Source organism: Girardinichthys multiradiatus, chromosome 6, assembly GCF_021462225.1.
Source record: "Girardinichthys multiradiatus isolate DD_20200921_A chromosome 6, DD_fGirMul_XY1, whole genome shotgun sequence".
NCBI lineage: Eukaryota > Metazoa > Chordata > Actinopteri > Cyprinodontiformes > Goodeidae > Girardinichthys > Girardinichthys multiradiatus.
Window position 1 is genome coordinate 30,848,012 of NC_061799.1, and position 20,858 is coordinate 30,868,869.

A 20,858-nucleotide genomic window follows, 5' to 3' on the forward strand; every position below is an offset into this window, starting at 1 on the left:
AGATGATGCAGTCAACCTAGCCCTTCACTTCATCCTCCGGCACCTGGACTCCACAGGAACCTATGCCAGGATCCTGTTTGTGGATTTCAGCTCTGCCTTCAACACCATCGTCCCAGTTCTGCTACAGGAGAAGCTCTCCCAGCTGAGTGTGCCCGACTCCACCTGCAGGTGGATCACTGACTTCCTGTCTGACAGGAAGCAGCGCGTGAGGCTGGGGAAGCACGTCTCTGACTCCCTGACCATCAGCACCGGTTCCCCCCAAGGCTGTGTTCTCTCTCCTCTGCTCTTCTCCCTGTACACCAACAGCTGCACCTCCAGTCACCAGTCTGTCAAGCTTCTGAAGTTTGCGGACGACACCACCCTGATCGGACTCATCTCGGATGGTGACGAGTCTGCGTACAGATGGGAGGTGGACCATCTGTTGGACTGGTGCAGCCAGAACAACCTTGAGCTCAACGCTCTAAAGACAGTGGAGATGGTTGTGAACTTCAGGCAGAACCCAGCCCCACCTGCCCCCATCACCCTCTGTGACTCCACAATTGACACTGTGGAATCTTTCCACTTCCTGGGAACCATCATCTCCCAGGATCTCAAGTGGGAGCCAAACATCAGCTCCCTCATCAAGAAAGCCCAGCAGAGGATGTTCTTCCTGCGGCAGCTGAAGAAATTCAACCTGCCAAAGACTATGATGGTGCACTTCTACACAGCCATCATTGAGTCCATCCTCACCTCCTCCATCACCATCTGGTACGCCGCTGCTACAGCCAAGGATAAGGGCAGGCTGCAGCGTGTCATTCGGTCTGCTGAAAAGGTGATTGGCTGCAGTCTACTGTCGCTCCAGGAACTGTACACCTCCAGGACCCTGAAGCGGGCAGGGAAGATTCTGGCTGATCCCTCCCACCCCGGTCACAGACTCTTTGAGACTCTCCCCTCTGGCAGGAGGCTGCAGTCCATCCGGACCAAAACCTCACGCCACAAGAACAGTTTTTTCCCGTCTGCCACCAGCCTGGTTAACAAAGCCCGGAAACCACCCTGACACTGTCCCTTTCCCCCACACCCCCCCTTTTTTTGCTGACAGGACACTTGTAACTTGTAACTCTATGCGTTACATTAACGCTCAGCTTGGAGTCCTGCTTTACTTGCACTGCTTTACTTGCACAATGATCACCTGCACTGTTATATTGCTCTTGCATCTTATACTGCTCTACATTTACTCTCACTCACTTAAAACTGTGCACATATATTTATATTATATTGTAGATATGTTTATACTGTTTAATTTGTACTGTATTGCACCGACTACGCCAAAACAAATTCCTTGTATGTCCAAAAACGTACTTGGCAATAAAGCTTTTCTGATTCTGATTCTGATTCTGATTCTAAATAGGGCCTAGGAGGTCGCCACGCCTTTGGTGGAGTGAGCCTTCACACCATGGGGTATTAGGAGACCCCTGCTGATGTAGGCTAGAGAAATGACCTCTACAATCCAGTGGGAACTTTTCTGCCTGGACAGAGCTTTCCCCCTTGTTGGATTAGCAACAAACAGTTGATCACACAACCTCACAGTCTGTGTACGGTCAATGTAAATGCGCAGTGCACATAAAGGGCACAGGAAGTGTAACCTCCTTTGTTCCTCAGATGCAAAAGGAGGTGGACAAAAACTAGAAAGCTTTATAGTCGTGGAGCTGTAGTCCAAAGATATAACCTTAGGAAGATAAGCTGCATTAGGTCGCAAGGTGACCTTGGAACTATCAGGTGAAGTCACCTTACAGACAAAGCATGGAGGTCCCTATCCTGCTTTGCAGTTGACAGAGCAAGAAGCAGAGCGACCTTATATAAAGGGAACCTTATATCTATTGAATCCAAAGGGTCAAATGGATGCACAAAAGGCTTCCAGTCCGGTGTCCAAACCCCCCTCATTGCCATGCCATCACACAGACATCCATGGATACCACCTTGCAAAACATTACGCTCCCTATTGAAGAACCTCGGCATAACAGTCCTTGTTTCCCTTCAAGGGCGGACAGCGTGCACACAACCAGTGGGAGCGGGTCCAATACTAGAACGGGCGCATCTTCAGTAGGTCGAGTGGTACTACTGCGATCATAGATGCCATCATACCCATCAGTTGTAAGAAACACAGTTTGTGTCCCTAGTAAAACTGAGCAAGGCAGCAGTGAAGTGGCCAGTCTGTGGTCGGAAAGACGTGCCCTGCTCGACAGGGAGCATTATTCCAGCCCCAGAAATGAAAATTGCTGATCTGGGGTCAGCAAGCTTACTAAAAATCGTTTTACCAAAAATCCTAGAACCTGAATGTGTGAAAGAACCCGAGACAGCTGCACTGTCGCCTGCTCTCTGGTACTGGCTATTAAAGCCCAGTGGTCCAGATAAGTTGAAATGCGGACGCCTGTTTCTCTAAGATGTGCTAGCGCTGCCTCCACACATTTTGTGAATGTGCGAGGTGCTAGAGACAGAACGAAAGGCAGTATGAGGTACTCGTAGGCCCTGCCCTCGAAGGCTAATCTCAGAAACTGTCTGTGGTCGGGGTGTATCGCTACGTGGAAGTAAGCGTTTGTTACGTCAATCGTGGTGAACCAATCGCACTAAGAACCTGCTTGAGTGTTAACATTTTGAACTTGTATGTTCGGAGATATTTGTTTAGAACTCTCTCAAGTCCAAGATTGGACGAAGCCCGTCCTCTTTTTTCAGAACAACGAAATAACGGCTATACCAACCTTTGTTTTTCTCCGACTCCGGAACCACACAAATAGCTCCTTTTGCCAACAGCCTATGTATTTCCTCTCTCAGAACCTCTACTGCTTTGGCCTTGACTGCCATGTTTACCACACCAATGAAACGGTGTGGTCTCCGGCGAAACTGTAAGCGGTAACTCGTAGCAACGGTTCTCTCCATCCAAGGTTGAAGTGCACATGAGCACCACATGTGGAGTCGTCGAGTGCCTCTGGAGTCCCGGAGGAGAACCCCAGCTCCCGGCCATCTTTCGGGAGCTTGACCATGGTTCTGTGGCTGTGCCATCTGGGGGCTCAAGCTCATGGACCACGTCATCCTCTTCAGTGGGGGTGGTGGTACAGCCGGTTTATGAGTGCCCAAGCTGGATTTGGGTCTCACATCCCGTCTGGGGATGTTACAGTGCTGCGCTTCGGTCTGCTTTTTCCTCAGCTTGAATTTTAGCTGTATATTAGCCAAGATATTACCCAGAACGCCCGTCAGCTACCATCGGTTCATCCAGGTAGACGGTTCTGTCCCTATCCGGAATGTCGGCGAGCGTCAGCCACAGGTGCCTTCGCGCGACCACCGTTGATTCCATCCCCCTGCCCAGGGAGAGTGCTGCACATGTGGGACACATGGAGGATGTAGTTAGCGGTGATCGTAGATATTAGCTTAAAACAGCCATCAAAGAGCCTCATTTCCTATTCCAATGTGCTTTAAAGGGGATATATCATGCTTTTAATCCTTCCTTTTCATACTTAAATCATTCAGTTGTGGTCTATATAAAGTGGAACTGCAATGCTTTAGGCTGAATTCCTTGTTATTGTAGCTCAACAGGCCCATCTTTTACCCCTGTTCAGAGGTGTGTCTGAGAGCAACTCGTTTTAGTGCAGTCTCTTTAAATTCTGAAGCACTTCACACCCTGCCCCCCTCCAGGTCAAAGAGCGTTCCACTCCACACCGTTTGGCCATTTTTGTAGTTTGATAGCAGGCATACAGTTATGCAGTGGCGCAGAAACTTTTTATTCCCAAATTGATTAAAAGATGTCAACAACGTAAGACTGGTCCATCCAGCCTTACATGTTCAAGCCAGAGTCTGACTCAGAGCTAGAGGAAAATGAAGACGACAAATGCATCGCAATGGTGTTACTACTGTGTTATAACACCCTCTCCCCCGTACCAAGTAACTACAACATAAGTAAGCAGTTTACACTTCAAAGAGGTTCTGATGCTGGGGGACGGTGTAATGAATTGTGTGGGTTAATACACTCAACAACCAAACATTTGGACTACAAAATCGCAATGAGAAATAAAAATGGCAAATACGCAAATTAGGTGGCCAGAAGTCTATGACCTTGTTTAGCAGTTCTGCTCCAAATACTGTGACGTAACAGTTCACTAAATTTAATAAAGAATAGAGAAAACTAAACGGATTGAAAAATATGACCCAAATAGAATATAAAGATATCTTCACAACACCTGGAGAGGCTAACTTTTCTGTACTCCTATAGACTCACAAGTGCACAACAAAATGTATTTAAGGGCTAAAAAAGTGGATTTTGCATGAAAAGTCCCCTTTACAGAAAACATAAATTTCTTTGCTATACTTTTTGCTTTCTGTGTGTTTTTGACAGATGCACCACCCAACCAACCACACACTTATCCTTGTACTTCATGCTGTAAAATCACATGTCTAGGAGAAAATATCCTGCGGAGAAGTGTTTATGCAAACTCCTGTTACATGAATGTCCTTATATCTCTGTGGTTAGATCATGTAGTTTATTGTGAGAAACATCATGCAGCACTGTTTTTCTTTTCACAAGCATTATGTTCTTTCACAGGGCCAATGGCCCATTATAAGATACACAGAAAATTTTGGCTGAACTAGATTAGATTACATGATGGATCACAAAATGACCTGAACCACGAAAATAGCACCCATGTTCTGTTTATAAAGGCACTCTCCCATTATCTCCCATCTCAGGGTGATTGAGCAGCTGGGTGGAAAACAGCTGGTGATGAATCACATGCACCATGAAGACCAGCTAGTCCGTTACAATGCCCTGTTGGCTGTGCAGAAGCTGATGGTGCATAACTGGTAAGACAAAATCTATCACTTTGTTTGTTTACTAATGATTTTTTAGTTTGGGGTTGACTGCTAACTTTAGTGAACCCTTAAAGTGTTATCTGAACCATACTTTCTGGTGTTAAAGTGCCCACTAGCTACAATCTGCATACAAATGACTGAAAACCTAAGTTGACTCTCATAAATACTTTCATTTATGCAGCCTGATTAAACATTTGCTCAGGTTAAAGGTCGGTGATGTGTTTAACATGATGTAAGGTCGACGGAGATCTCTGCTGATGAGGAAAAAAAAAATGAAACAAGTTTGAGTAATGGCCTTCACTCTCTGCACAGACCTGACAAACATTTAATCTGAGTGGGAGTTTTTGATGCATTAGATCGGAGTTATCATATTGCTTTTAAATAAGAGCAGGGCAGTATTTATTTATTTGAAATATTCAGTGATTTATTTTATTGACATCCACTGAAGACAGTTTAAGTCAAAAGGTTTAAAACAGCAATTACGAGTGAGATTGGTGTGACGTAGAATAGACTTTTGTCTACATATATATTTTTTTGTAAACTGGGGCAGAACTTTTGTTTTAAAATTAACTTCTCAGTCTAAAAACCTTTGTCTTTGAAGGTTCAGTATTTTCAGATATAGAGAAGATTGAAGACGAGACGAGATGGAAAGCTGTCAGACAAAAACTGAATACATGTAAAAAAAAAAAAGAAAGCATGTAATACATGTAAAAACATGTAAACAAAAATCTGAGATTTTTTTAATACTTTCTTGTGCAGATCCATGAGTTATTTAACGGCAATTTAAAGATGCAATGATCATCTTTGATTTTTCTTTTCAGATTTCTGATCTCCAGTTTTTACACTTTGACCAACTTTAGTCAGTTACAATTTTGAAAATCTTTGGAAAGATGTTTTTTTTTTTTATCTGTGAGCAGTTAATAATTTTGTGAATTAGTAGCAGAGGATGCGTGAGAATGGCTGCTGTGAGACAGGGTTTTACTTTTATTTTTAAACAAACGAATGGAGCTGGCCTTTTAAACTGGTTTCAGCATCTCATATTAGAGTTTAAAAAAAACAGCCGTCTCTGTGTGTATTCCCCTGAGAATGTCGATCCCTATCTTAACGTTTCCAAACCCAGTATTTTCCATTATGGATGGGTTGAAAGCTCAAAAAGTAAAACAGAACCACTTCCCTGAACTCCGTTCCACCTTGCAGCAGTTTCCTTCTAAATCATTTCAGCATCCTTGTGCATCCTTTGACTTGACGGCAAACATTTAGGCCAACTGTTGTAGAAACCGCTTCCTCGCCCAAGACTGTCTGTGCGACCTTGTATTGCTTTAGTATAATAGATGTTTGAAAAGGACCTCCCCTTCGTTACTTTTTTATTTTAACAATATTATTTGTTTCTAGAAAAGTATTTCTCTGCAACTCTTACAAATGTAAAATAAAATAGAAACCTATATTAAAAAGCCTTTCTTTAATATTTATAGTCATTTTATGTGTAAATAGAACATTATAAAGAAATTGGACTTGTGTTGGGTAAAAGTACTCAGAGGACACAATGAGCTTTATATGACTTTTTAAAAAATAGTTTACACATTAAGGACATATGTAGTTTGCCAAAAAGTGACAGGGTGTAAGAAGAAAAAGATGGCCATGGTTTACAGTGGAAGAAATCTGGTCATTTTCTACCGCTTATTCCATAGTGGGCCATGGGGAAGCTGGTGCCTATCTCCAGCAGTCTATGGGCGAGAGGCGGGGTACACCCTGGACAGGTCGCCAGTCCATCGCAGGGCAACACACAAACAACCATGCACACACTCATTCACACACCTAAGGGCAATTTAGAGTTACCAATTAACCTAACAGGCATGTCTTTGGACTGTGGGAGGAAGCCGGAGTACCCGGTGAGAACCCACGCATGCACGGGGAGAACATGCAAACTCCATGCAGAAAGACCCCAGGTTGGGAATCGAACCCAGGACCTTCTTGCTGCAAGGCAACAGTGCTACCAACTGCGCCACCGTGCAGCCCTTGAAATCTGGACATCTCAGACCAAAATGTAAAATTGTGCTCATCTGATTAGCATAGCACAGCCCTAAAAGACTTTTCTGTTTGGGTAAATTAAAAGGGTAATTTGTTTTTTTTTTTGCTTTTCCATCTCATAAAATATGTAGCTTCTGAAATGTTTAGATCACCTGTAACAAATTCTGAAACATGCTAGAACACACAATCCCAGTAAAGGCATGCCTTGTATTTATAGGTTTGCTCCACACACAGACCTGGCGCATTTCTTCTCAAGGTCAAATGAATCAGCACAAATGTTGGTTCCAGTTCTCTACTGTCATACATCTTAGCTGTTGATCACTTTTCCAGATTTATCACCAACATCATACCAAACCCTGCTGCACCACCTCTCCCTTTGTATTGTTGTGATCAGAACGCTCACTCACTGCCTGCTGCCCTTCTTAAGAACCCTAGAAAACAAGAAGCCGCAGGGGAATGTTTTTTGTGTTTGTGTATTTGTGCGGGTCTGTTATCTAAAACACAATTCTTTGAGCTTCTCTTTTTGCAGCTTACCCATCTAAGTCATGTCGCCTGTAAGTAACGTAATCACAGAAATGTGAGTAGAAATTTATACGCAGGAGCATAAAAAGGCTTTCTATCTTGTTTTGGTTACAGAGAGGGTAGAAAAACAGATTTGTTTTATAATCGATGCTTTGGATCAAACGAAGGTGTGCTTTCCCTCTTCTAAGTGCTGTTCTACACGCCAAAACATAGAGAAATCCTTATATCTATATGACTGTTATTTTATCTGTAATTACATCTTACTAACAGAAAGAGATACAGTAGAATCAGAGCAACTGACACAAACTCTTTAAAGGAGACATGATTTTTATGTTTATCATTTTCTACATATTTGACAGAACATTCCTATAAATTAGTATTATTATTCCTAATAATAATCCATTCTTAATTCTTCATGTATGTATGTATTTATAGCTATCTTTCTCCCAACATCTTTCTGTTTTCACCTAGCTGTCTCTCCATCTATAATGAGATCTTTAATTTTTATATCATTGTTTTGCAGCCTTGGAGATTCTGTGTGTAATTTGTATTTTCAGTCCGTATGAGGTGATTTAAAACGTTCACTGGGTGTCATATTAAAGAGGATACTGTTTTAACTACGAATGTTTGGTTTTTGTACACCAAGAGTTAAAATCACTGATAATTTTCTGTTTTTCTGTAGCACCCGCTTGAGTTAGAGTTCAACTCAAAACATTAATATTCCTGGCAAGTTTAGATTGAAAGCGTTATTTTAATTTCACCAACATGTTTCTCCTGACTGAAAGTAAAATACAAATTTAGGAGCATCCCACCCAGAGTTTGTACATGAATGAGATGGAGAATCTTTGGAAAGAGCTGAAGTTTGAAGTAATGCATTTTTGCAAGAATACTCTGATTGGATGAAAAAAGCCCTGTCTGTGATTGGCTGGTGGTGTGGTTTATTTACATGCACTTTATCAAGTTGTGAACACAGACATGGGAGCACAGTGGTTGGCTCCCATGTGATGTTAGATCTGTTTTTTCTTGTTTATTTTCTCTAGTAAATGAAACTAATGGTGCATTTATGCAAAGATGATGGCAATTTTAAATTTGAATAAAGAGAAATGTCTAAAATAGTGGGCATTAATGTTGCATACAGAGTCTGGTTTGAAAACTCATGTAGTATTCAGCACCGGCTCTCATACCATGACAAAGGTAATTACATGGCATATGAAAAAGGACACTTTATCTCACTCAGCTTCTTTACTCTCTCTTTGAAAGCAGCAGTGTGTTATTCAAAAGCCAGGCATGCAAATCACACTTGAAGACTTTCATCTGTTCTTTAACGTCTTGTTTATGAGACATTACTCACCCGCGCCTTCCCCTTGTGAGAGTAGATTGAAGGGCTGACACATTGTGCTGATGCAGTAGTACAGTGATTTTTGTGTTCTCCTGATGAGGCTGAGCGAGACAACGATAATAAAGGAAAGTTATTCATACAAACCTTTCTGTTCTTGAACCATCCTGCTTTTCCGCAGTTTTAATTATACAGGTCCTTCTCAAAATATTAGCATATTGTGATAAAGTTCATTATTTTCCATAATGTCATGATGAAAATTTAACATTCATATATTTTAGATTCATTGCACACTAACTGAAATATTTCAGGTCTTTTATTGTCTTAATACGGATGATTTTGGCATACAGCTCATGAAAACCCACAATTCCTATCTCACAAAATTAGCATATCATTAAAAGGGTCAACGAGTTAACTCTAAACACCTGCAAAAGATTCCTGAGGCCTTTAAAACTCCCAGCCTGGTTCATCACTCAAAACCCCAATCATGGGTAAGACTGCCGACCTGACTGCTGTCCAGAAGGCCACTATTGACACCCTCAAGCAAGAGGGTAAGACACAGAAAGACATTTCTGAACAAATAGGCTGTTCCCAGAGTGCTGTATCAAGGCACCTCAGTGGGAAGTCTGTGGGAAGGAAAATGTGTGGCAGAAAATGCTGCACAACGAGAAGAGGTGACCGGACCCTGAGGAAGATTGTGGAGAAAGGCCGATTCCAGACCTTGGGGGACCTGCAGAAGCAGTGGACTGAGTCTGGAGTAGAAACATCCAGAGCCACCGTGCACAGGCGTGTGCAGGAAATGGGCTACAGGTGCCGCATTCCCCAGGTCAAGCCACTTTTGAACCAGAAACAGCGGCAGAAGCGCCTGACCTTGCTCAGTGGTCCAAAGTACATTTTTCGGATGAAAGCAAATTCTGCATGTCATTCGGAAATCAAGGTGCCAGAGTCTGGAGGAAGACTGGGGAGAAGGAAATGCCAAAATGCCAGAAGTCCAGTGTCAAGTACCCACAGTCAGTGATGGTCTGGGGTGCCGTGTCAGCTGCTGGTGTTGGTCCACTGTGTTTTATCAAGGGCAGGGTCAATGCAGCTAGCTATCAGGAGATTTTGGAGCACTTCATGCTTCCATCTGCTGAAAAGCTTTATGGAGATGAAGATTTCCCTTTTCAGCACGACCTGGCACCTGCTCACAGTGCCAAAACCACTGGTAAATGGTTTACTGACCATGGTATCACTGTGCTCAATTGGCCTGCCAACTCTCCTGACCTGAACCCCATAGAGAATCTGTGGGATATTGTGAAGAGAACGTTGAGAGACTCAAGACCCAACACTCTGGATGAGCTAAAGGCCGCTATCGAAGCATCCTGGGCCTCCATAAGACCTCAGCAGTGCCACAGGCTGATTGCCTCCATGCCACGCCGCATTGAAGCAGTCATTTCTGCCAAAGGATTCCTGACCAAGTATTGAGTGCATAACTGTACATGATTATTTGAAGGTTGACGTTTTTTGTATTAAAAACACTTTCCTTTTATTGGCTTAGATGAAATATGCTAATTTTGTGAGATAGGAATTTTGGGTTTTCATGAGCTGTATGCCACAATCATCCGTATTAAGACAATAAAAGACCTGAAATATTTCAGTTAGTGTGCAATGAATCTAAAATATATGAATGTTAAATTTTCATCATGACATTATGGAAAATAATGAACTTTATCACAATATGCTAATATTTTGAGAAGGACCTGTATTTGTGAGGACCTGTAATGTCGGAGAGTAGGTGGGTCATGTCTCAAGGCTGCGTTGTCTTATCCAATTATCTCCTGCCTCCACTGATGGAGTCCATGAAAACAGAAATGTATGAATACGTCTTTAGGAGGAAGTTTATTTATTTATTTAAATGGCAATGTTTCATTCATTCAGTGTCGAGATATTTTCAAAGCACCTCCCCTCAGCCGCTGTCACCTTGAGTGGGTTGCCTTGTTGTTTCCATGAGGAGTTTTTCATCTCCTTACTTTATCTGAGCCTCTTGCTGTCATGACAACAGCGAATATATGCATAGTTATCTCCGTGGCCTTTTACACTGATTTGAAAAGTTGCACTCTGTAATGTATGTCCAGATGTTCAAGGAATGTCATTTTGGCCCATCAGCTCTGTTTTGAACTCTTGAAGCCATCTGTTATTGAGAGCCTCTCCGTCCTTGTCCTCTGCCTTGTATTAGTAATTAGACCGAAGTATACGTTTCTGCCGTGATATAATGTGTTGCATTTAATGGGAGGCAGACAGTGGAAAAAATGCAGGAAATCTAAATTAACTTTTGTTCTGAGTTTCAAGGTTTCTTGGATTTAAAGTTAATCTCCAACTTTACAGTCTAGACAAGAATATGCACAGGATTTCAAAAATAGTAGATCAAGGTTACCATGTTCTCTGGAAAACTTTTGGAAACTGTGGAGTTTTTTTTTTTCTTTTTGTATTTTTCAGGTCTGGACAAGTATAAAAAGAGGAAATGCATTATTGAAAATTAGTTTCCGGAGTCTTTTGTAAAATAAAATGTTCTTAAAGCTAAATTGGCAAAGGATTGGATGGGATATTAGGTCTTAATGCTGCCCTCTTTGGGTTGAATGGTGGTTACTGCAGTTACATTTTCCTATTGGTTCGAACTTGGTACATGGTTAAGTTTACATGTTCGGGTGTAAAACGGTCTCACCCAGACATACGACCCCATAGCGAGTCAGGAGTTGCAGTTGCTCCTCTACTGCCTTGACAGTGCTGGCTTCGGGCTTTACCGAATCAGCACCTTGAGGCTCAGGCCCGCTGGGCTCCATTAAGCCTCTCCTAACCTCCTGTGATCAGGGGGGTAAAAAATCCTCCATATCAAGAGACCTTTTTGTGGCGAAACTACCAGCATCGCTCTGCTCTCTTTCATGTTTCTATATGTCAAATTAAGCAAGCTGCCACTTTCCCTCGTCCTCCTGACCACACCCCCTCTTAACCACCTCCGTTCATCCCCACACTTGGCGCTGCCCACTTTGGTGGCATTTTTCAATGCGGGGCGGAGTTACTTTTTTACATGGGGTTTGGTTCCACTGTAGGTTAAGCCACTGTGTTGGTGAACAATACACAAGTGATTGTGTGTAATACTATTTTGAAACATAGAAGCAGTAATTTTTGTTGCTGGCATAAAACCAACATTTGAAAAATAGAACGACAGATGAAAGTATCCTAATCATACTTTCAGCTTTTGGGATATGAACGATTTTACAACATTATTACAATTTTTATTATTATTTTATTATTTATTTTTCCAAGTTTATGATAAAATCATATTGTCCTTCCCTTATCATCACTGTGGTGTCCTCTTTTGGTTGATTTGCTACATCAAACATGTGGTTCATCATTGTACCTCTCAGTATCTTAGTGTTTGAGTTGCTGGCTGTGAACTTATGCATACTTAAAAAGCCTAACCACTGTACAAAGATTTTATGTAAAATTACAGTGAACATTTATACATTGACATTAAAAATATACCAAGAAGTTTGAAAATTGTGACCCAAAAAATCAAATAGCGGGCATCCACGGACATGTTCTTATGGCTTTTTCATGTTATTACAGTTTGAATTAGATCGGAAAAAGTTTTGTAAATTGGACTTCTTGGAAGTCTTTGTTCTTCCCGAAAAAAGACGATGAAAGTCACTTATGCTTAGCCCTTTTAGACATCGTCAAACAAATTTTCACCTTTTACACTGCAGCCATGTGAAGCGTAGAATACCTGATGATATTGACAGATATTACACAGTTGCTACATTGAATTCGTTGTTCATTTTATTTTAAAAATAAATTGTTCACTATATAATACATTTGATAAATAAGTTCCTCTCCATGTATTCCTGTTTTTTCCTCCCAATCCTTGATTACTGTGTTTGTTGGGGGCTTCTTTTTGATCACATTGTGTCACTTATAAAAGCAGACTATCGATTAGTGAAACTTCTGACTCTTAATCTCCAAGAAAGAAATAGTCGTTCAAGTGTTTGGTGCTTTGAAACCAAATGATTTAAAGAAAGGAGTTTAAATATTTACCTTCTAATTAATCAGTTCATTAGATATACAGTGATTGTTCTGCAATCAGCAACAGCTGATAAGCTGTATCCATTCAAGCAAGTTGAAACTGCGTAATATAAATATTTATCTGGCATGTTTCCATTTCCTGGTTAAGAGCAAATCCACCAGACTGAAGTTTATCAAAACACAGAGGCAAATACTTCTTTTATCGCTGCATAAGCTTTAGAGACAGAACTTTGATAAAGAAGAACAAAACCAAACTTTTTGCTTTGGTCATTGTCAATGGCATTCTTAGATCATGTTAGTAGGGTTTAAAACCAGAAACCTGTCAATCATGTGATAAGTCCAGTGTGTCACTGTGTGCTTCATCACAATTTAGCAGATAAGCTCAGTAAGTATCTTTTTGTTTACAAAAAACCTAATGCCCCCATTACTGCAGCAGACGCACCGATCCGTCTGTCGATCTCCCGCTCCATTCTTCCCTCACTCGTGAACAAGACCCCGAGATACTTGAACTCCCCCACTTAAGGGAGGAACTCCCCTCCAACCTGAAGAGGACAAGCCACCCTTTTCCGGTCGAGTACCATGGCCTCTGACTTGGAGGAGCTGATCTTCATCCCAGCCGCTTCACACTCGGCTGCGAACCGCCACAGCACATGCTGTAGGTCTTGGCTAGAGGGGGCCAGCAGGACCACGTCATCTGCAAAAAAGAAGAGACGAAATCCACTGGTCCCCAAACCAAACCTCCTTGAACCACCACCTTAACGTGGTGGAGGGGTTTGAGTGCTCAAATGATCCTAGAGGCTATGTTGTCTGGGGCCTAAATGCCCCTGGTAGGGTCTCCCATGGCAAACAGGCTCTAGGTGATGGGTCAGACAAAGAGCGGTTCAAGAATCCCTCATGAGGACGAAAATATCGAGGCACGTGACGTCGCCTGGTACGACGGAGCCGGGGTCCCACCCTGGAGCCAGGCCTGGGGTCGGGACTCGCCGGAGAGCGCCTGATGGCCGGGTTGCTCCTCGTGGGACCTGGCCGGGCCAAGCCCGAACAAGAGACGTGAGGCCATCCCCCAGTGGGCCCACCACCTGCAAGGGGAACCGTGAGGATTGGGTGGCGGACGAAGGTGGAGACCTCAGTGGTCTGATCCCCGGATGCTTAGGCTGGCTCTAGGGACGTGGAATGTCACCTCGCTGGGGGGGAAGGAGCCTGAGCTTGTGCGGGAGGTCGAGAGATATCGACTAGAAATAGTCGGGCTCACCTCCACGCACAGCGTGGGCTCTGGAACCCATCTCCTTGAGAGGGGTTGGACTCTCTTCTACTCTGGAGTGGCCCACGGGGAGAGGCGGCGGGCTGGTGTGGGTTTGCTTGTTGCCCCCCAGCTCAGCCGTCTCGTGTTGGGGTTTACCCCAGTGGATGAGAGGGTCGTATCCCTGCGCCTTCGGGCTGGGGATAGGTCTCTGACTGTCGTCTCGGCCTACGGGCCGAGCGGTAGTGCGGAGTACCCGGCCTTCTTGGTGTCCCTGTCGGGTGTGCTGGATAGTGCTCCTCCCGGGGACTCCATTATTCTGCTGGGGGACTTCAACGCCCACGTGGGAAACGACAGTGACACCTGGAGAGGCGTGATCGGGAGGAATGGCCTCCCCAATCTGAATCCGAGTGGTGTTTTGTTATTGGACTTCTGTGCTAGTCACGGATTGTCCATAACGAACACCATGTTCAAACATAAGGGTGTCCATCAGTGCACTTGGCACCAGGACACCCTAGGCAGGAGGTCGATGATCAACTTTGTTGTCGTATCATCAGACCTTCGGCCGCATGTTTTGGGCACTCGGGGGAAGAGAGGGGCTGAGCTGTCCACTGATCACCACCTGGTGGTGAGTTGGATCCACTGGAGGAGGAGAAAGCTGGACAGACTTGGCAGGCCCAAGCGCATAGTGAGGGTCTGCTGGGAACGCCTGGCGGAGCCCTCGGCCAGGGATGTATTCAACTCCCACCTCCGGGAGAGCTTTGACCAGATCCCGGGGGATGTTGGAGACATAGAGTCCGAGTGGACCATGTTCTCCGCATCTATTGTCGATGCTGCTGCCCGTAGCTGCGGCCGTAAGGTCTGCGGTGCCTGTCGCGGTGGCAATCCCAGAACCCGGTGGTGGACACCAGCAGTAAGGGATGCTGTCAAGCTGAAGAAGGAGTCCTATCGGCTGTGGTTAGCTTGTGGGACTCCTGAGGTGGTTGACGGGTACCGTGGGGCCAAATGTGCCGCGGCCCGGGCTGTGGCAGAGGCAAAAACTCGGGCCTGGGAGGAGTTCGGTGAGGCCATGGAGGACTGCCGGTTGGCCTCGAAGCGACTCTGGCAAACCGTCCGGCACCTCAGGAGGGGGAAGCAGTGCTTCGCCAACACTGTTTATAGTGGGGGTGGGAGGCTGCTGACCTCGACTGAGGACATTATCGGGCGGTGGAAGGAGTACTTCGAGGATCTCCTCAATCCTGGTCTCACGCATTCCGTGGTGGAAACAGAGGCTGGGGACTCGGTGTTGGACTCTTTCATCACCAAGGCTGAAGTCACCGAGGTGGTTAAAAAGCTCTGCGGTGTCAAGGCTTCGGGGGTGGATGAGATCCGCCCTGAGTACCTCAAGTCTCTGGATGTTGTGGGGCTGTCATGGTTGACACGCCTCTTCAACATTGCGTGGCGGTCGGGGACAGTGCCTCTGGACTGGCAGACTGGGGTGGTGGTCCCCCTTCATAAGAAGGGGGGACCGTAGGGTGTGTTCCAACTACAGGGGGATCACACTCCTCAGCCTCCCTGGTAAGGCCTATGCCAGGGTATTGGAGAGGAGAGTCCGGCCGATAGTCGAACCTCGGCTTCAGGAGGAGCAGTGTGGTTTTCGTCCCGGCCGTGGAACACTGGACCAGCTCTATACCCTCTACAGGGTGCTCGAGGGTTCATGGGAGTTTGCCCAACCGGTTCACGTGTGTTTTGTGGACCTGGAGAAGGCATTCGACTGTGTCCCTCGTGATGCCCTGTGGGGGGTGCTCCAGGAGTATGGAATCGGGGGCCCTTTATTAGGGGCCATCCGGTCCCTGTACGAGCAGAGCAGGAGTTTGGTCCGCATTGCCGGCACTAAGTTGGACCTGTTCCCGGTGCATGTTGGACTCCGGCAGGGCTGCCCTTTGTCACCAGTCCTGTTCATAACTTTTATGGACAGGATTTCTAGACGCAGCCAAGGGCCGGAGGGGGTCTGGTTTGGGGACCAGTGGATTTCGTCTTTTTATATTTATTAAAACTTAAATTTATTACTGTGCTATAAAACGTAATGTAGATTGTTTTTGGTATTTCTCTTTTTGTCATTTTGAAATGTTTTAGATCGAACATATTTGCCTATGAGACAAAATTAACTTGATTAAGTACAAAATGCAGTTTTCAAAGGAATTTAATTTATTAAGAAAATCAAGGTATCCATTTGAAAAAAGAGTAATTGCCCATGTAGAACTCTAGAATCATGAACTTACATAAAACAGAACCTGTGTGACAACTCGAAGTAGAGTAAAGGATCTCCAGCAAGTCCACCTCTGAATGGCTCAAAGTAGCAAAATGAGGGATTTTAACTAGTCATGCCAAAGTCCTCAAAGAAGAGTGGGTTAAAACTTCTTCAAAGTAAGGTTAAAACCTCATTGCCAGTTATGACAAACACCTCGTGTCAGCAGTTTTTGCTGCCAAGACTGGCACACCCAGTTACCAGGTGTAGGGGAAGTTACCGTTTACACGTAAGGCCACGTTGGTTTGAACAGCTGTTTTTCTTTTAGGTAAATGAAAACATAATTGGATCATAGTCATTATGAGGATATCTTTATCTAATACTAACATTTCCTTGATGGAAGACAGTTAATTGGTAAAGAAAAAAGAAAAAACACGTTTGTGGGGCGCAAATACTTTTTCACAGCTCTGTACAACAGAAGTTGACCTAGACTTAGGTGGTTAAAGACTCCTCTGTCATAATTTAATTTAGGTTTATTCAAAAAATATGAAATGGCATGCCTTATCAGCTGTTTTTATTTATTTATTTATTTTTAAGATATTTTTTCAGCATTAGTGGCCTTTTATTAATTTTTTTGATGGTAGGTAGACAGGGAAGAGGGGTAGAGAGAGGAGGAGACATTCAGCAAATGTCACCGGGTCCGGGATTCGAACCCGGGACGGCCGCTTCGAGGACTGTAGCCTCCATATATGGTCGCGCGCTTAACCCGTACACCATCAGTGCCACTGTTTTTATTTTTAGTTCCTAATTCACTCTTTGATTGAAGCTTGCTTGACATCTGGGCTTGTTTCACCTCCTTGAGTTATTTTACCGTGTAGCATCTGCCAAAGTATACGTCAGAAGATCACATCATCTTCAGAACTGTGGCGTCATGAATCCTTCTCAGATCACAGCTATTTCCATCTTCCTTTAATAACTCACTGACAGTGCTCGGTTAACGTACAACTAATTATCGCCCGTTAGCTTCAACAATGTCCAACTTTATCCAACTTATTGAAGCTTCTAACTTTATTTCCTAAATATACTCGACCTTTTAATCCGGTCGAGATATACTGAGTTGTAAATGATCCATATTAAAGTAAACAGCGTTTTAGGGGAAGCACTAATATTTCTCTCTAGAGAAATATTGAGTAATTATAGTGTGAGTGATGTTTTTTTTGTTTTGTTTTTTTTAAGAAAACGTACGCACCACCATTAAAGATACTGGACAGCCTTTTTCATCATTAGGGTCTTGTAAGACCTTTGATGTTTCTGGTTCTAATAAGCTGAGTGTCATGATCTAAAATGTTTCTGCCAAGGAGATACCTGACGGAGAGCCATGAACTTTCAATATACTGTCATTATGTCTGAGCTGTGCATAATGTCTGGATCCGAATTAGAGAGAGAAGCTCATGTTCTTAGTATGAGAAGCTCCACTGAAACCTGCTGTCTTATTAAGGAATAATAAGTAAATTCCACTGAGGTAGTGAGGGGATTAAAACTGAAATAGGCTCAAATCAAGCAATAGTTGGACTTTATTATTCTCTTATCAGCAGCTTTAGAGCTCATTAATCACAGATTTAAAAAATGCTAGTTGGTGACAGCACTTTTGACAGGAAATTACTGTTTTTGGACAGCAGATCATCTGACACAGAGCTGAAAATAGTATTCAGTTAATTGTTATTCTCACTTTTCCCCGCAAGGCTTTCAGGTTTATAGGCAGAGAAAGACTTTATAACAGTCACATACAACAGAATAGAGGGCAATGAAAACTTGAATGGATAATTTTATCATTTATTCTCACATTATATATAAGTTGGTGATTGGGATTTGTGGCCTGGACTGCAAATAATGTTGGTATTTTCTGATGGATGTGACAACATTTCTTTGCCGTGGTGGTAGCATATGCTGTTGGGCTAAAAAGGAGTGAAAATCCTCCTCTGGAACACAAGAGGTGTGATCTGTCCATCACAGCTAGTCAGAGCTTTAGCACATATATACATGAGGATTAGAGCCCCACTGTCATTTATCCTATTAATAATTAATGGAATGAAGTTAAAAAGTTGATATAGGGAATACTTTTAGTTTCACTATGGAAAATGTTTCATTTTCATATTTGTTGTGTTTTCCTCCTTTCCTTTAGCTTTCTAAACTTGCTTTAATAGAAAGAGTTTACCTAACCTGAGTAATGCTGCTTTTTTTTTTTTTTTTTACCATTTTAAAGCACATTTATGTGTGAAAGGCAGATAAGCCTAGGACTGAGTCTAGTCCAACATTTGTTGGTGTGACACAAGTTGGCAAAAAACTCTAACTGTAATTCAGAAATGTTCTTTAGCCTTAATGCTTTGGTGTTTTTTTTTATCTTTAAGAGATGTATGATTGTTTTTACACTAGATAGAAAAATTTTGATTTTGTAGAAAAAAACATTCAAGGATCTCTGAACAAATTCACAGCTGTTTTATTTTATTCAATTTGAAATAAAAACTCATAGGTTGACTGAACGTAAAATAATATCTTTCAACTGTTCCTTTCGGTTAAGATTATAGTTTAGAGCTAATAGAGAGCGCAGATTCAGTTTCTAAATTCAGTTTTAGATTATTACATCAGACTAATAAGAAAGGGATTGTTATGACCTGCAAAATCATGCGGAAGGCCACTATCCAGTTGCTCACCAGACAGTCATTGACCCCCTCCAAAAGGAGAATAAGCCACATATGGTCATTGCTAAAGAGGCTTGCTAAGTGTTGCATCCAAGAATATTAGTGGAAAGTTGAGTGGAAGGAAAATATGTTGTGAAAAGGGTGCACGGGCAACAGGGATAGGTTTATGAAGGAAAGCCCATTCATAAAAATTTGGAGGAGATGCACAAGGTGTGGCCTGAGGCTGGAGTCAGAGCTTTAAGAACCACAACAAACAGACTTGTCCAGGGCATGGGCTAAAACTGTCACATTCCCTGCATTGAGCCACTTCTGAATCAAAGACAATGTCTGTAGCACCCTACCTCTACTATGGAGAAAAGGGGCTGGACTGGTGTTCAGTGGTCCAAAGTCCTTCTTCAGTTGAAGATAAACTTTGCGTTTCATTTGGAAATCAAGGTCCCAGAGTCTAGAGGAAGAATTGGTTAAAACCTCTTCACAGTTACGACAAACACCTTATGACAGCAGTTTTTGCTGCCTAGAGTAGCACAAACAGTTACCAGGTGTTGGGGGAAGTTACCTTTTACACATAAGGCCACGTTGGTTTTAACAGCTGTTTTTCTTTTACGTAAATGAAAACATAATTGGATCATAGTCATTATAAGCATATCTTTATCTAATACTAACATTTCCTTGATGGACAGTTCATTGGTAAAGAAAAAAGCAAAAACAGAAGACGTCTGTTCAGAGCAAGTTTTAAATTTCCACTGTCGGTGATTGTTGAAAGTTGATCCAGTGTTTTAGTTAGTCAAACGTCAGAACAGTCATCTACTTTTAGAGCCTTGGTGCTTTCCTCTCCTCATAAGCATTATGGAGACGTTGTCCAGACTCAACAATACAGACGAGCTGAAGGCAGCTGTAAAAGCAACCGAAGGCTCCTTCACACCTCACCTTCATGCCACACTGCGTGTTGCAGCAATGCATGCAAAAGGAGCCCAGACCAAGCATTGCGTTCATATACTGCACAGGGAAAATCCAATATTTGCCAGAGGGTGGAGTTTGTTTTTGTCATGGCTATGTTCGTGTGCGAATAGAAAATACTTTTCATATTTACATAAATACTCTGTATAATTATGTGTCAGATTTTGAACCAGAGAGTTTTGAAAAGTTTTCAATTATACTTTATTACACATAAATAGTAACATTAACAAATTTACCGCAGTAATTGATTGGAAGAGAATAATTAGCATGAAGTAACTCTGCATATCTTTTTACAGGGAGTACCTTGGCAGACAGCTGCAGTCCTCTGACCAGCAGCAGGCCCCGGCTGTGGCAGCCCGAAGCTGAACTCTTCATCTGCATGTGTGTTTATATGTTATTGTGTGGATGAGTTGAACTGCACTGTAATCAGTTTCGCATTTTGTGTAATGAATTAGAAAAACGTCTAACTTCATGGTTCCTTCTTCCAGCCGCGCCTCCCACGATCCTCGATGTGAACTGATTTAACTGTTGTTTCATGTTGTGACCTCCGCTTAGTGATGTGTGGTGATTGAATTTGCACTTTGTCTGTGATGTACAAAACTGCAATATATTTAAGTCTTGTAAAACATTCTATGAATCCCAATAAAGATGTTTACCTGATTTAGATGTTTTGTAACATGGTGTTTATAGTGATGAAGATTAAAAAACAAAACATTTAGAAGACATAAGAGACCCGAGTTGTTTGGAACCTTGTGTATGTCTAAGACGGGGGTGTTCAAAGTGCCACCCGGGGGCCATTTGTGGCCCCTGGAGTGATTTTTGTGCAGCCCCCAACTGCATTTCAAGAATGATACAAATTTGGCCAGAATGTGCTTAATGTGGATCAGGACTTATATTTTTTTATTATTAATTACAAATGGTTACAGACAAAATCTTCTCAAAAGGGAAAATGTT

General features: G+C 43.0%; 1 protein-coding gene across 2 annotated transcripts in view; it reads left to right on the forward strand.

Moving 5' to 3' along the window:
• The window catches only part of atp6v1h (ATPase H+ transporting V1 subunit H), a 51,644-nt gene extending 31,080 nt beyond the window's left edge, over positions 1-20,564 (forward strand). For both annotated transcript variants that reach the window (XM_047367764.1, XM_047367765.1), the window contains 2 exons: positions 4,714-4,827; positions 20,201-20,564. In XM_047367764.1, the coding sequence (XP_047223720.1) occupies positions 4,714-4,827; positions 20,201-20,270 (184 nt within the window). In that variant the 3' untranslated portion in view covers positions 20,271-20,564. The remainder of the gene's footprint in view (positions 1-4,713; positions 4,828-20,200) is intronic.
• The last annotated feature ends 294 nt before the right edge of the window (positions 20,565-20,858 follow it).